We start from the raw sequence: 16,877 nt of genomic DNA, 5'->3' as shown, positions 1-16,877 counted from the left end.
ATCATATCAGGTCCAGTCTCAGAAACTTCAGAGATATCGTCCCAATACAGCGGGGATCGACATTTCTTTCCGTACAACGCTTTGAATGGTGCCATCTCAATGCTCGTTTGAAAGCTGTTGTTGTACGAAAATTCACAAAGAGGCAATGCATCTTGCCAACTAGTGCTAAAATGAAGCACTACTGCCCTCAGCATATCTTCCAAAGTCTGGATAGTCCGTTCCGACTGTCCATCGGTCTGTGGATGATATGCGGTACTCAGATGTAACTTCGTACCTAAGGCCTGCTGTAAACTCTGCCAGAAGTGCGAAGTAAACCGAGGATCACGGTCTGATACAATCGCCTTCGGCACTCCGTGCAATCTAACCACTTCTCTGACATAAATATCGGCCATCTGATCATATCTATAGGTCATCTTGTATGGAATCAAACATGCGGATTTGGTCAGTCGATCAATCACAACCCAAATCGCATCACAACCTCGGGAGGAACGTGGAAACTGTGTCCCAAAATCCATGGAAATGTGATCCTATTTCCATTCAGGAATCGACAACTCTGCATCAATCCTCCTGGTTTCTTTCTTTCAGCCTTCACCTGTTGGCAATTCAGATACTTGGATACAAATTCAGTAGCATCAGATTTCATCTGTTTCCACCAATACTGTGTCTTTAAATCATTGCACATCTTCCTGCCACCAGGATGAATGCTAAAACGACTGTTGTGCGCTTCTGTCAATATCTGCTGTCTCAAATCTGAAACATTCAGCACAACAATACGATTATTCACATACAAAACATTATTACGAACCTGATATTCTGACTGATGTCCAGCTCTGACCATAGCAATCGAATTCTGGTTCGGCTTGAACAGCATACAATCGCAACGGTCTACGATCTGTCTCAAATACCAATCCAGACAAACAACAATCTTATATCAAATTTGAAACACATATCGTCGATAAGGATAAAGAACATACCTTTCGACTCAGTGCATCAGCTGCTGCATTGGACTTTCCTGGATAATACTTGATTTCACAATCAAAGTCTTTCATCAAATCAAGCCATCTTCTCTGTCTCATATTCAATTCTGACTGCGAAAACAGATATTTTAAACTTTTGTGATCAGAATAAATCTCAAACTTCTCACCGTAGAGGTAGTGCCGCCATATCTTCAGTGCAAACACAATGACTGCCAATTCAAGATCATGAATTGGGTAGCGAGATTCATGCGGCTTCAACTGTCTTGAGGCATAAGCAATCACATGTCCTCGCTGCATCAAAACACAACCCAGACCTCTGTGAGAAGCATCACAATATACAACAAATCCACCAGTACCTGACGGGATAGTCAATATCGGTGCACTGGTCAATCTATTCTTCAACTCAACAAAACTGGACTCACACTCCTCAGACCAGACAAATGGAGCATTCTTCTGAGTCAGTTGCGTAATCGGTTTAGCAATACTGGAAAAATCTTTAATGAACCGTCTATAACATCCTGCTAAACCCATAAAACTGCGTATTTCTGGCACCGATGTCGGTCTCGGCCAAGAAATCACGGCCTCAACCTTGCTAGGATCAACAGAAATACCATCTCCGAATATGATGCGACCCAGAAATACAACCTGTCTCAACCAGAACTCACATTTCGACAGTTTAGCATATAATTTCTCAGCCCTCAAAATTATCAATACAGTTCTCAGATGTTCAGCATGGTCCATCATATTCTTGGAGTAAATCAAAATATCATCGATAAAAATAATCACGAAATCATCGAGATATTTCTGAAATACACGGTTCATCAGACCCATAAATACAGCTAGAGCGTTCGTTAACCCAAACGGCATCACAATAAATTCATAATGTCCGTACCTGGTTCTAAACGCTGTCTTTGAGATATCAGAATCTCTAACTCTCAGCTGGTGATATCCAGATCTCAGATCGATCTTGGAATATACAGACGAACCTTGCAACTGATCAAATAAATCATCTATACGGGGCAATGGGTATTTATTCTTTACCGTCGCCTTGTTCAGTTGTCGGTAATCAATGCAGAGTCTCATTGAACCGTCTTTCTTTCTGACAAAAAACACTGGAGCACCCCAAGGAGAAACACTCGGTCTGATGTACCCCTTGGCCAGTAAATCCTCTAACTGCTCTTTCAATTCTTTCAACTCAATCGGTGCCATTTGGTATGGAGCTCTAGAAATCAAAATTGTACCTGGCATCAATTCAATGCTGAAATTTATCTCTCGAATCAGAGGCAATCCCGGAATCTCATCTGGGAAGACATCAGCAAACTCACACACCACTGGCAAATCCACCAATGATGGACTCGACTTCAGTAAATCAACTGAATAGACAAGGAATCTCTATGTTCTTTTTTGTAACAATCGAGTCATAGACATAAAAGATATCAAAGGAATTCTGGATCTAGAACCCTTACCGTAGAATTTCCACTCCTTAGCCATCTCAGGTCTAAATTTAACAATCTTATGGAAATAGTCAACGGTAGCTCTGTACTTGGTCAACATATCGATACCGATAATACAATCAAAATCAGACAACCCAAGTACAATACAATCTAACTCAATCTCATGACCATCATACTGTAGCATACAAGATCTAACAGAAGTCACTGATACAAGACCTCTCCCCAAAGGTGAAGAGACATATACTAAAGTAGATAATGACTCAACACGCAAAGAATGCATCAATGCAAATCTCTCAGATATGAATGTATGTGATGCACCAGTATCAATCAATACATAAGCAGGATAACCAGAAATAGAACAGTTACCTGCAACGACATCATCAGGTGCATCTTGTGCCTGCTCCTCAGTCAAAGCAAAAACTTTGGCCTGCTGTCTAGGAGGCTGGCTAACTGTCTGGCTTCCTCCTGGCCTTTGTTGTGACTGGGTAGATGGTGCTGGCTGGAAAGCATGAACAGCTGATGGTCGTCTCCCTGTCTGAGCCACTGATCCAGATGACTCTGCTCACTGGAATCCCTGAGAACCTCTCTGGGGACATACTCTAGCAAAATGTCCCTGCTGTCCGCAAATACGGCAACTGCCAAACACTCCTCGGCACTGCTCTGTGGAATGTCTCCCTCCACACGTGCTGCAATAAGCTCCGGTATAACTCTGGCTCTGGGCAGTCTGTCGTGAGCCACTAGAACTGGATGAACTGCTTCCAGATCTCTTGAACTGTTTCCCTCGATCTTTCAACTGATCTCTCTTTCCACTGCTGCTACTGTCACTCTCAAATCTGGGAGGAGGTTGTGGAAACTGAGCTGAGGATGGTTGTTGTGGTCTCGGTGCTGGTGCGACATACGAAGCTCCTTTCTTTCTAATCAGACCAGCTTCGGCTCCCTTTGCTATGTTCAGGGCATCAGCAAAGTTGTTCGGTCGTCCAGTGTTCACCAGTGTAAAGATTTCAGGATTCAGGCCGTTAATGAACTGATCAGCAACAGCTTCGTCGTTCTCGGCCACATGTGGAGCAAATCGTAGTAATGTAGAGAACTTGGCCACATATTCCTCAATGTTCAGTTGACCCTGTCTCAGATTTGAAAATTCTGCGCCTTTGTCCTTTCTATTTGACACTGGAAATAATCTCTGATAAAATTCTGTCTTAAATACCTTCCAAGTAACATTCATACCTCTATGCTCCAATGCTCTCTTCGTTGTAATCCACCAGTTCTTTGCAACGTCATGCAACTGGTGCCCAATCAGTTTCACTCTCCGCTCATCTGTATAATCCAAGAACTCAAACAGCATCTCAATGTCATCTAGCCAACTCTCGCAATCAACTGAAGTCTCAGTACCCTTCAGAGTCGGTGGATGGAATGACTGAAATCTCTTCAGCAAGGTTTCCATTAGTGTTGCTGTCACATCCATTGGAGGATTCGCAGTACTGCCCTGTTCTGGGATTCGTCGAGGAGGCATATCTGATTATCAAAAGGGTTAGCAATCCAATAAAACAACTCTGTTTCAGTCCCTTTCTGATCATCTTACCTCTGATCAAGAATCGGTTCTGATTCATTCTCAATAATACAGGTTACCATATCAAATCAGATAATTCAGTAAACATAAACAATAAACATGCTAGCACACAAAAGCAGGAAAGAAAACTCAATCTGCCCCGCTTACTAGCTTCTATCTCAGTCTAAAGGATATATTGCTCTGATACCACCTGTTGTGGGGACCCGGACGCTAATCATGTTCTTAATCGTCATTGAGACTAATTAATCAATTATAATAAACATGGTCTAAATTTTTTTTTTAAAATATAATATCAAATGCGGAACGTAATGGAATCACTCTATCAGTATAAAAGTAAAGTACAAGTCTTGTACTATATACAATCATTTACAAACTAAGGTTCAACTACTAAATATTAAGTGTTCAACCCTATCTCAGATCAAATCCGTAGTCTCCACTCTAATCACGATCTCTCTCTTCATTTCCTCGACCCTGAACCTGTCCCACCTGTTGTCATGCACACATACAAACACGACAACAGCCGGATAACTCCGGTGAGAATAAATCCCAGTATAAATCAACGAAACATGCAATCATATAATTAATATAAAGCAGGAAGCAGATATCAGATATATATCAAAATCTGAAACAAAATTAATATCAAACTATCAATCATACTTGTGACTCCACGACTCAGACTAGACTCAATCCTAGTCTAGGGATCCCGGTTTCCAGACGTTGGTATTCCTATATCGACCAACAGTAATAGAAGAAACTCCGATTCTATCCACGTTGATATAACCAAACATCCAGTGTCTTGACCTATCCGTCACAGACTGTGGCACACTCGCCAATACACTATCCTGTAACAGAGTGCAATGTGCCAATGACGATTCCATCACTATCCGGCACTTCTGTCACAAGATTACTCATCTAATACTCGTCTATAACATGCTTCCTAGAAATCAGTAGAGTAAGCATATCAATTCAAATCAAGGCATATAATAACAATCAGTATGTGATTTAGGGAAACCCAAGTATATCCTACTCGAGTCAATCTCCCAGTACCACATTGACTTATACCTTTCGTTTGTAGTCTCGGTCTGAAGAAACGGAAGTTCTGAACTCAAGATTGTCTTTGTAAATCTGAAAGGACATATCGAGAATAATAATATCAACCTTCCATTCTCAATTCAATACTGAATCTGATCAATCTAAATTTAATTCAAAATCAACGACATAACGGTACAATCTCAATATCCCCGTAAATACCATATCAACAAATATCAATTACAAATCATAACTCATATCCGATACAATCTGTAATCAATCAATAATCTAAATCTGTCCGGTTTTCAAGTCCATATAATCAAAAATTCATAACAATTTCATAATCAATTTGTTTTTCGATCTGACTTCGATTCTACGATGTGTAGTATTCCCAGAACACATAATAATGATCAAATAATAATTTCTCCAATATCATAATTTCAAATGATAACAGAACTCAATAAAACTTACGTCCTGCTGTAGCTCGCGTCGAAAGGATTAGAGAACTGTGTTCGGATTCAAATTCTGATAACCGGATGTCATACAATAAAATTTCTATGGTGTAAGGAAACGTTGATGATTAATTCATGGAGTTTCTCGATTTTCTCTCGGGAATGTGAAATTGGAAATGAAGATTAACATTTAAGTTGCAAGGTGAAGACATGTGTCCACTCCATTTTCCATATTTGCACTTTAGTCCCTCAACTTTTCACTATTTACGATTCGGCCCCCAATAATTACGAAATTGCCATCAAATTTAAATTAATTATTTTTCCACTTAATTACAAAATTGCCATCAAATTTAAATTAAGTATTTTTTACTTAATTACAAAATTGCCATCAATAATATTTTCTTTTCGAGGTCTCATAAAATTGATAACATCTCGGGCCTTACAATCGTGCACTATCATAACATGCTCTTTCCATTTTTTGAAGTTTGAACCATTAGGTATCAAAATGTTGTTCAGATTGGCAGATATAGATGATGTTATAACAAAATAAAACAAAAACTCACAATAAATTATAATACATGCATATATTTAAATTAAATAAATCACAAAAATATATGCATGCATGTGGTGGACCCATAAAAGATACCTAGCACAACATTTATATTTAGTATTTGAACAAAAATAATAATTTGTAAGTGATACATTTAAATATCATGGTTATTAAATATTGATAATAAATCCGATCAACAATATGTCTTTCTTTGGAACGACAATTGTATGCATGAATAAATCAAAATTATCACATATTTAGTACCACATATTGTGTTGTAATTTGGCAAGAAAATTACATTCCCTTGGATCAATCATTTTTCGCATAAATTTAACACAATTTAAGACTATATAATGATGTGTTTATAATCTGATCAAAAAATAATCTTACTTTGGACCAATTATTTTATGTATAGATATAAAAAAAAATTTGGTCATTTATTAAGTCTGCAATCTGGCCAAAAATAGCCTTATTTTGAGCCAACTATTTTTGCATATATATAAATACACTTGAAGAAGATATATTATACCTAAAATCTGGTTAGAAAATAATATTTCTTTGGGCCGATTATTTTCCGCATAAATCTATATGCACTTTAAAATCATCTAGCGTGTTCGCAATTTGCCCAAAAAATAGTCTTCTTTTGGGCCTACTATTTTTCGCATAAATTGAAAACACAATTTATTTTGAACTTTAACAATATCTACATATCTCAAAAAATACTATTATTAACATGTAATTTAAATTTAACTATATTTGAGATACAAGATATTAATTGAACTCAAAATTTTCACAAGAAAATTAATTTAATTTAATTGGGCCAAATAAAAAAATTTAGAGGCCAAATATACGAGAAATAAAATATTTGCATCTCATAATTATTCATCCATAAATATTTTATTGAAATAAACAAAGGCGATAAAATAATGAATAACTTCATATTAATTTTATTTCATGCAATTAAATTTTTGAAATAGTCGAATTTAATTTCACAAATTAGAATTGTAGAACTCAAAATTTAATAAAATGTCAAAATCTTGAATTTCACAATCTGGTTTAAAATTGGACAACCAAACAAGATCTTAAATTCAACCAAAAACCCCCAAATCTCCGAACCCTAACCCTAACAAAAAAAACACCGCCGCCACCACCTTCGGCTATACCATTCGACGACCATGACCCACGGTCGTCTTACTATACCATCTCCAACCACCTATCTGTTTGGAAATTGTGTTTTTTTCATAAACAATCGCAATACTTTCAGGCCGAATTCCGGCCGATCTTGGTCGCTACCATCATGTACCACCGCCCCAATACCATGAGCTCTTCCCTAACTGATTTTTACCGTCAAGCATGTAGTCTAGTTCCCCGGAAATCAAACCCAAAATCCACCGGAATGGAACCCATCGCGCGGATATAAAAAGCCGCGATTTTCAGGTGGAATCTCGATGGTTCTCGGTGTACGATGGCTCATGGTGGTCGTCTCGACGTGGTGGTCCAGCGAGCACAAACAATTTCCAAAGTTGGCTCTCTATGCGCGATTAATTTCAAAGCTAGGGTTTGGATCAATTCAATTTTGGGGATTTTCGAATTTTGGCCATATTTTTCAGATTTTGATTTTCCCAAAAAATTGATCTGAATTATTCAAAAAATTAATATATATATTATTTTTTCAGATCTCGATTAATTCAAAATTTCACAACCAATCAAAAAAAATTTCCTCATAATTCAACATGAACGTGTTTTTGATACCAATTGTTGAAGATTTAATAAAATAAATCTATAAATCTTGTGATTAATTTCATATATCACAACACGCCAGAAATTCATGTCGAATTGTCATAAAATGTAAATAACATTAAATGGGTGCCGGAATCCATTGATTGATCTAGCGTCGGAGTTATGAATCTTCCAAAGCAACAGAAAATCGACCACTTTATTCTTGCCTGAGATGAGAGAAAGAAAGAGATCTAGAATACGTGTGACATACATATTATGTGTTATTCTCTGTGTCTTGGAAACCATAACCTTATATAACTTTGAAAGTGTTCGACCCATTATAAAAGACTTAATTGGGCTGAATTTCAATAAATAAGGTGGATCATACCAATATATTTAATACGTTAGAAATCGATAATTAATTAGATCAAGTTATTATGTCTTTTATCAAATAACTTGTTCACATACAATCATTTAAATTATATGAGCTCACAAAAAAATTCCAACATACACCGTCTCGGCCGGACATGTTACTCTAGCCGGGTAAGATGAAGATCTGTTTGTTGGGGTTGACTTCATTTGTCTGGACTGAGTCTGAGAAATCCACTGATGGAATTGCCTTTGTCTCGTTTCTATTTTTAATTAATGGGATCCGTATGTTTCATAGAATTTTGGGTTTTGGTGAAATTTTTAAAATATTTTTTTGGTTAAATATTTTTTTAAAAAATTGTAGTTTTGGGCGAATTGGACCAATGGTCAATGGAGTGCTTTGGGCGAAAGACTATTTTTAATTTTTCCCAGTTCTATAATATATACTTAATCAATAAAAAATACATTTTGTTTCATCTTACCAACTAAGATTCACCACATTATTAATATACACACATTCAATCTTAATCTTAACTAAAAAAGGACCAAAGAAAAGCCCTCAATGCCTTTGCCCATTTCTAGCATTACTCCCCATCACTAGAATGAGTAAATCAAGAAACTAACACGCCATTTTCTCCAACACTTGAAGTGCATCTTTCATGCTAGGCCTTTTTTGTGGGATCAATGATGCACAACTTAACCCTAGCCTAAACCATTGCAGCATGGACTCCTCATGGCCTGCCAAGTCTCGCCTTAATGCGACGTCGGCCACACTTAGAACCCTTTCTGGATCTTCCGCTACTTGATTGACCATTAATTGATCCAACTCTTGACCTGAGAATACCTTTCCTGTTAGGAGCTCAAGCAACAGGATCCCAAAAGAGTAGACATCCCACTTTGAGTTAGACTTAAGGTTCTCGAGTGACTCCGGGGCACGATACGGACAGGCGGACACCACAAACTCGACTGGATCTACGTTGTGGACATACTTGTGCTCATGTATGAGCCAGTGAAGCCCAAAATCGCTTATTATGGGATCGGTGTCTGGTGTAAGTAGAATGTTGCTGGGTTTTATGTTGCCATGCACATGTTTTCTTTCATGGATGCATATTAGTCCCTTGGCTACACCTGTTGCTATATTGCGTCGAGCTTCAAATGTTAATTTGTAATGGGAGGAACCATCTTTTCCTGAAATTTATAATAGTTAGACTTAGACCATCAAATATACATAATTTTTAAGAAGAAAAAAATGGCAAAGTTACCTTGAAAACACATAATTTGGAAAAAGAAAAGAAGAAAGTGTTAAAAAGTTAAAAAAATCAATGATTTAGCACGAAAATGGGATAACTTACTATAACAGGTACTGGCCAAGCTGCCATTGGAGACATAGTCATAGATTATAAGCTTCTCCTCATCACCCCAATGGAATCCCCTGATTCGTACTAAATTTGGATGTCGTAACTTAGCGATGGCCTTAACTCGGTTCTCGAATTCCTCGAATCTCTTGAAGCCATGTTTTCCAATTCTCCTTACAGCGAATGCAGTCCCATTTTGCAGCACAGCTTTGTATACAATGCTAACACCGCTCGATCCAAGAACGTAAGCTGAAGCCTTCAACAATGTCTCGAGTTCTAGTTTAGTCTCACCATCAACCATTACGAGGGACATTTTATCTATATTGATCCTTTCTTGCCGAATTTTTGGCTGATGTTCGATGTTTGAGCAAGGCCAAGAGGGGAGATTTCTTGATTCTTTTAGTACTGTTGCGTCTGAATCTTTCCCGAGTTCATATTCATTGGATGTTGCTTTCTTTTTATTTTGGTAGATACAGAGCAATAATACGGCAAGTAGTATGAATGCAGCTACGGACCCTACCACAATCCCGGCCATTGCACCTGGTTTTAGCCCGTTGTTGGAAGAATTTTGAAGTGGGTTTGAGTCGATTATCTGCGGTACAGCTGCAATAGCTGGAGAAGCGGAAGGAACGGCACATATTTTCTTGATTTGTTTTCCACAGAGGCCTGTGTTTCCGGCAAAAAGCTCAGTTTTTTGATCAGATAAAGGCACTGAATCTGGGATTTCTCCGAAAAGATTGTTGAATGAAAGATCAATAGTAGCATTTGGTGGTATTTTTCCTGCAAATTCTTCATTCAATAAGCCTGAAATCCTGTTGGATGAAAGATTCAAGAAACTCAGATTTTCCCCATCAAAGTCTTTAGGCAAAGATCCATTCAACAAATTGGAAGACAGATCCAAGAATTCAAGATATTGGATCCCACTTAAAACTGAGCCTGAAAAAGAGTTTCCCCTTAAAGACACCACTGTTAAATTCTTCAAGGAAGTTAAACTTTTAGGTACATTTCCGGACAAGAAATTATCAGATAAATTGAGAAACTTGAGACTGTTAAGCCCTGAAAAGGACTCTGGAATCACACCGAAGATTTCATTGTTTGCAAGAGAGAGGACCTGAAGTTCTTGATTATTGAAAAGCGAACTCGGCAATGTTCCATTCAAGGAATTGTTTGAAAGATCAAGAACTCTTAGATATTGAATGAAGCCCAACTCCTCAGGGATTGTTCCAAGAAGATTACAATTCGGGAGGGCTAAACTTACGACTCGAAAAACATCTGGCACACCAAAGTAGGACTCGACTCTAGCACATGTTACACCAGTCCACAAACATGGTGTAGCATCAAAATAGTCCCAATTATTTAGAACTGATGAAGGGTCTTTCAGAATGGAGTTTTTGAAAGAAAAAAGGATAGCTCCATCCAAGTTGATGGAAAATGAAGGAGTAAAAAGAAAGAACAACAGCGAAAAGAACCCGCAAAGACGAGGATAGTTAGCGCTTCTAATGTAGTTCATTTTCACAAGAACTGAAACAACATGGAAGTAGTTTTGAGAGAATCTATTTCATGATGAGTAAAGGAATGGAAGGTAAAACAAGTATGGAGATGTTTGTTTTGGTGAACCTAAAAAGGGATGCAAATTTTGAGAGGATTTGGTGCAAGTAAAGGGAGCAGAAGCAAGAAAATAAGAAGGGATGGTTCGCTTTAACTCTTGCTTCAACTTCTAAAAAACTTAATCGCAAACCGATACAATACTAAATTCTGGTTTTTGTTCTGTATGGTAACTTTTCCCTGTGTCAACAAAAATTAGTAAATCCTCAAAATATAGAATGAAACCCACATAAAATATGAAGGGTTCACGTAATCCAATGATTTTATGACATAAAACTACTTATTCATGAGAACATTATCTTAATAGTCTTTATTTATTCTTATATGTAGAGCCCGTCGAAAAAATCATAGACTTTCATATGTGAAAATCAACTGTGTATTGTTGTATACACATTTAGGGTGTGTTTGGTACAAGTGATGAGATAAATAAATGATTGATTATGACATAGATAACAAGATTGATATTATTAATCAAACATTATGTGATATTATTAAGATGGTTTGGTTCAACATTTTGAACATGTGATTAGCTTTTAAATATTAATGAATTTACTATTATACCCTTGCTAAGTTTACTTATTTGTTGTACACGTCTGGAAGCAATACATAATATTAGATAATAATAATAATAATAATGTTAATAATAAAGATATTAATAATTTTGAATTAATAAGTGTAAATATCATAAAATTAAATATAATAAAAATAAAAATATGATTGATAAGCATAACCAACATTAAAATTTAGTTTTTATTATTTTATTAAAATATATACAAATAAATTATTTTTGCAAAATAAAAATATATCTTTATATTTTTTAAAGTTTAAATCAAATTAAATAATAATGATATATATTAAATATCAGGATCGACATCTAACATACAACATTCTAAAATAAATTTTTTATTCAATAAATATTAAACCGGGTCAAAATGATTATTAAAACATCTTAAAATTTTAACCAAATATTGGATAAGTGTTTGACTATTAATCTATCTTTATTTAATCCACTCAACAAACACACCCTTAGTATAATATATGAAGGATAAGTAAAAATCGCAAAATTTAGCTCTAGTTGGATCATAAATTTGGGATGAAAATTCGAAGAGGAATATGTTTCCTTCTAAAGTGAAGTAGATGAAGTCCAAGTTTTGTTGACGTTTGCCATTTGTCTACGTAGTCCTACTTCAATTTTTGAATAATTGAAAGTATTGGTAATTTTCAAATTTAAAAGTGAAGTTTGAAGGTATTGTGTATTAGGTAGGTAATTTTTTAATTTTGCGAATGGGAGTATGGAACTAGCTAATGAATTCAATGAACTAGTGGAGTTGATCACTGGATTGTGCTCATACTTCAATCGTAAATCTCTTGAATTCAACTACTTCAACTTTTTGATGAGATGATATCAAGTTTGAGTATTTAATAACTTATAGTTACTTTTTTTTAAAAAAAATAATTTGAAGATATTTTAAAATATTCTAATAATACATATAATTGTCGCCCACTTTTCTATGATAATATATCTAACTTCATTTCTTTAAGCATAATATTTTAAAATATTCTAATAATACATATAATTGTCGCCCACTTTTCTATGATAATGCTAGAATTTTTTAAATTCTAGCATTAATTTTTTCTTTTTTCTTGGTTAAAAAAAGAACTGTACAAGCACGTAACGTGTGTACTAGAATACTAGTTTATAATTATGAACTAACCAAAATAATACATTTGATTGCCAGGTTAAATAAATANAAGTAATACTCTTAGCATAAAAAGTAATACTTTTTTCATGGATGACTCAATAAGAAATTTGTCTCACAAAATACAACTCGTGAAATTGTCTCATATAAGTTTTTGCCAAAGTTAAAAGAAAAGAAATGCACAAACTATGAAAGACTACATTTTCATAGCCAAATCCATATTTTTATTCTAAAAAAAATCCATATTTTTTTGGATATATTTTAAAATGGAGATGGCAGACACTACCAAACTTAGTATTTTTGAAAAATAATCGAATTAATATTAGAGTCATATCTAAAAAATACAATATTTAATTATATGTGTACTTTAGAAATATTTTCAACGAAACTATTAGCTTATTATTATTTTTAGTACAAATTAGAATCGAGAGAAATTATAATAGAGACTAACTTACGGAAATTATATGGTGCTTTGAAATATTAGCACCTAAAAGTTGTTTAATATTCATCTAATAGAATTTTGAAATTAAGCTGTATTAGTTTAATTTATTTAATAAATCGAAGAGAGAACTGCATTTTTAGTCATATATTCATTTATTTTTTTATGATTTTGGTAAGCTATACCGTAAAATTTTAGTCACATATATATATTTTTTTATAATTTTAGTTTTTTTTGTTAAGAATATTGATATAACATTATATATATCAGGATTATGTCATCATCACATCAATGTTATATCATTTTACGTCGCAAAAATAACTAAAATTATATATATAAAAAAAATAACATACTAAAAAAACTAAAATCTGATCATTTTCCGTAAATCAAAATACGTGTAAAACGGTCTCCTTAGTTTTCCATTAAAAAAAGAGTAGGTTTCTAGTGAGACGGTCTCACGAATATTTATCTGTGAGACGAGTCAATCCTATCGATATTCACGATAAAAAGTAATAATTTTTTCATGGATGACTCAAATAAGATATCCGTCTAACAAAATACTACCCGTGAGACCGTCTCAAATAAGTTTTTGTCAAAAAAAAAACGAAACAAAACCACGCAAAAACAAAAACTCCTTACGTTAAAATCGCGGGAGGCCTGAATCGATTTGCTCCCCCAAACGCGACTATAAGCTATGCCAACTCTACTGTTGCCTGCAGCTCGCTCTGCGGTCTCACCACCACCTGCGCCGTGTACGGCGGCGCTGCGTAGGCCCTTGTCGTGTAAACTTCCCCCTCAATCACTACGTTTCAGCAGCACCATAAATCCTCATTCATATCTCTCTTCTTTGAAATGTCTTAGTGGTTTATCTTCTTATTACTTAATTCTCAATAGTCACAGCAGAAAATCCCTAGCTTCGGTTTCCATTTCTGCTGCCTATAGCTCAATCAATGATGATGGCAAGCTCGCTCAGGTATGTTTCCCTTTCTCTCTCTGTACGCATGTTTTTTGGCTGGATGGGAAATGCAGTAGCCTTAATTGATGTTTCTCTAACTACAGCTGATTTTAATTTTAATTTTTTTATTATCATTTTCAAGTATCGTGTTTTGAATTTAGGGTTTATGATATTGCGGTTTGTTGGAGATGAACTTGTAATTATTTCATGTTAGGGGTTTTATTATAATTAAAGGTCATATTTTGTTCTCAATGAGTGTGTTTTTTTCTTTCGCTGAGCATTTTAATAAGATGTCTTGCAAGCTGATGAAGTTTATATTTGGGGTCTTCTATTGAAATTGTGTAATAATCCATTAAATCAGGGAAGAATGATATTCAAAAAAGCGAAAACGGAAATTAATCTAGTATTCGGTATCCTGCTTATTGGATTTTCTTACTATATTAGAATAATGACGGGTTCCGATTGTTGAAGCAATTATTAAGTTGTACATAAAAACGTCAGTTTGAAATGACCTTATTAGGTTTCAAAGAGATTAGAGAGCACCTCGAGAAGTTTCAAGAGATTGGGAAGCTTTGGTTTCTGGGGACAGCTAGTTTGTACGGTAGTTGCGGCTACAATCCTTTCATTTTCTGTCATTATCACTGGGAAGATTTCGTCGCCTGCTACCTTTTATTCAACTGCTGGTGGTATAGCGGCTGCATTCATTTCTGTGTTCTGGTCATTCGGCTATATTCGGTTATCCGAGAAACTGCGGAAAACAGCCAATGATCCTTCTAAGGTAATGTACAATCATGCACAAGTAGCGTTAGATTTAATGTTTGAGCTTCAGTTGGACCGTGTTACCTACTTCCCTCTAGTTCATACAATCTGTGATCCCATTGTTATGATTTGTATGTATCTGTTGATTTTTTTTTACTTTTAACTACTTGGGTGGAGCATTAAATCTTCAATTTCAAGAAGTTATACCCTTTTCCTGTCTGAAAATAACTGACATGATTTTGCCTGACGATTAATACTGGAAAATTTAAAAAATAACTTTTTGGGGATGTGTTATATAATACTTGACACATGCAAATTGACGAGATGATTGTCTTAAAACATGCAAAAGATGGTGTTTTGGACTGGCCAACCATCTTTACTTGACACATGCAAATTGACGAGATGATTATCCTAAGACTATTTTGGGATTGTGTTATATATATTTACATCAAAATAAAGTTTATAGGATGCTAACAACCCAAATAAAACACATACTTGTCCATTTCTTTCGGATGAGATCAATCTTTCAGTTCTTGCCTGCCTAAATTGAGAAGATTTTATTTTTGTAATAGACTAAATATTAATGTTGGATTTTTACCAAGTTCACAAGTTTGCAAGCCTTACATGCCTGGTTCATTTGAGCCATTGTAATCCTGGACTTGGCCTCAATTTTAGTCCAATCACTATGCAAACTTGATGAAGCAAGTGGAGCTTTGTCCCTACCTGTAGCCAACAGCCTGTGCGTGTATTTGTGCTCCCACTAACCACTATTTAACTAAGTTTTTAATACTTGCCTATCTTTTCTAGCCCTCTCTAATACATAACTTGGAATATCCATCAGTGAACTGACCGTAAGTGGACCCAGCAGGGGTTGGGGAACAATTGCCCCCCGTCAAATAGGTTTTTTTAAAGTTTTGTTTGTAATTTCTAAAAATTGATAGTTAATAGTTTTGCCCCCTCAAAATCCATTCAGTCACCCTTCCTCACCCCCATGTAGTTTTGTCCCATCTTCTGAATTCCTAGATCCACCTATGGAAGAAACCCACTATATCAATACATATGGTATAAACTTAGTCAGTACGCTGGTTATTTCATGCCTTGTAAACTTATTGCAAGTTGAATTTCTTTTAGGCTCCACCTCGTGCAGATGTTGTAAGAAGTCTAAAAAATGGTATAGTCGTAAATCTCTTGGGCATGGGTGCTGCAATACTCGGTATGCAAGCAACTGTAGGTTTATTGGTGGCCAAAGCTCTTACAACCTCTGCCAATCCTTATTACCAAGGATCCTCTCCTGGGAGTAGTCCCGTTCTTGCCTTGGATGTTTTCTTGGTGCAGGTATCCTTCAGACTTACTGATCATCTGATTCATGCATTGTGCATCAAAGTGTAGAGATGTTTACAGGAAGAGCTACGAAATTGGGTTGGTTGGGATATGGGTTTGAAAAATGGATTTTTAGAAAAATTACACTGAAATTTCAAATTTTCTTCTCATTGGAGGACGAGAGGTTTGGCTCTTGCTAGATTCGTCCTTGGGGCCTTGGCTTGTAAGTCGAATGTATTCTCATTACATTTGCTTATTTTACAGGCATCTGCAAATACTATACTTTCACATTTTCTAGGACTGGTAAGCTCGTTAGAGCTACTGCGATCTGTCACATTGCCACCTTCGGAAGGTGCCCCAAGTCCTAAGCTTGCATGAGGTATTTAGTATGCTTAGAAAACATAGTCGAAAATGAAGTTCATAAGCCATTTCAATGGTTGTTTTTGGCCTAAGAAATTGTATCCAACTTCGAGCTTAAACCTTTTTTTATAGGTGAACCGTTTTGTGTGGAATTTGTGCTTGCTAAACGTGCATCACACAGCCAGCATTTGGAAAAATAAAATCTTTTTATATTCCCTTTTAAATTTGTAATTATTTTATAGCTGCATTGAGCAAGTCCAGTAAAAA

At 35.6% G+C, this 16,877-nt stretch overlaps 2 protein-coding genes across 3 annotated transcripts; one reads left to right on the top strand and one right to left on the bottom strand.

Moving 5' to 3' along the window:
* Nucleotides 1–8,569: 8,569 nt before the first annotated feature.
* LOC140988753 (receptor protein kinase-like protein At4g34220) lies at nt 8,570–11,151 on the bottom strand. Its single transcript, XM_073457811.1, has 2 exons — nt 9,470–11,151; nt 8,570–9,305 (listed from the first exon to the last, which is right to left on the bottom strand). Exons 1-2 carry the CDS (start codon nt 10,980–10,982, stop codon nt 8,737–8,739), a joined length of 2,082 nt encoding a protein of 693 aa, XP_073313912.1. The 5' UTR covers nt 10,983–11,151; the 3' UTR covers nt 8,570–8,736.
* A 2,713-nt stretch (nt 11,152–13,864) lies between these two features.
* Nucleotides 13,865–16,877, top strand: LOC140988968 (protein TIC 21, chloroplastic-like). Of its 2 annotated transcripts, XM_073458094.1 has the most exons (5): nt 13,865–14,189; nt 14,692–14,949; nt 16,062–16,265; nt 16,515–16,629; nt 16,743–16,877. In XM_073458094.1, the coding sequence occupies exons 1-4, from the start codon at nt 13,911–13,913 to the stop codon at nt 16,626–16,628; spliced, it is 855 nt and encodes a 284-aa protein (XP_073314195.1). In that variant the 5' UTR covers nt 13,865–13,910; the 3' UTR covers nt 16,629; nt 16,743–16,877. The 2 variants fall into 2 exon arrangements, with proteins under 2 accessions (XP_073314195.1, XP_073314194.1); XM_073458093.1 differs by having other exon boundaries at nt 16,515–16,864.

The sequence above is a fragment of the Primulina huaijiensis genome, chromosome 11 (assembly GCF_012295235.1).
Source record: "Primulina huaijiensis isolate GDHJ02 chromosome 11, ASM1229523v2, whole genome shotgun sequence".
In the NCBI taxonomy this organism is placed as follows: Eukaryota; Viridiplantae; Streptophyta; class Magnoliopsida; order Lamiales; family Gesneriaceae; genus Primulina; species Primulina huaijiensis.
Note: the sequence above shows the minus strand (reverse complement) of the source record. Positions and strands in the feature narration are given on the sequence as shown.

What these genes read in the sequence shown, in the direction of transcription:
- LOC140988753 (XM_073457811.1), bottom strand. Translation starts at nt 10,982, where the DNA reads ATGAACTACATTAGAAGCGCTAACTATCCTCGTCTTTGCGGGTTCTTT. An exon ending in CTTGGCCAGTACCTGTTATA is followed by an intron (nt 9,306 to 9,469) that starts GTAAGTTATCCC and finishes TATAAATTTCAG; the next exon opens with GAAAAGATGGTTCCTCCCAT.
- LOC140988968 (XM_073458094.1), top strand. Translation starts at nt 13,911, where the DNA reads ATGCCAACTCTACTGTTGCCTGCAGCTCGCTCTGCGGTCTCACCACCA. An exon ending in CAGCCAATGATCCTTCTAAG is followed by an intron (nt 14,950 to 16,061) that starts GTAATGTACAAT and finishes AATTTCTTTTAG; the next exon opens with GCTCCACCTCGTGCAGATGT. An exon ending in TGGATGTTTTCTTGGTGCAG is followed by an intron (nt 16,266 to 16,514) that starts GTATCCTTCAGA and finishes CTTATTTTACAG; the next exon opens with GCATCTGCAAATACTATACT.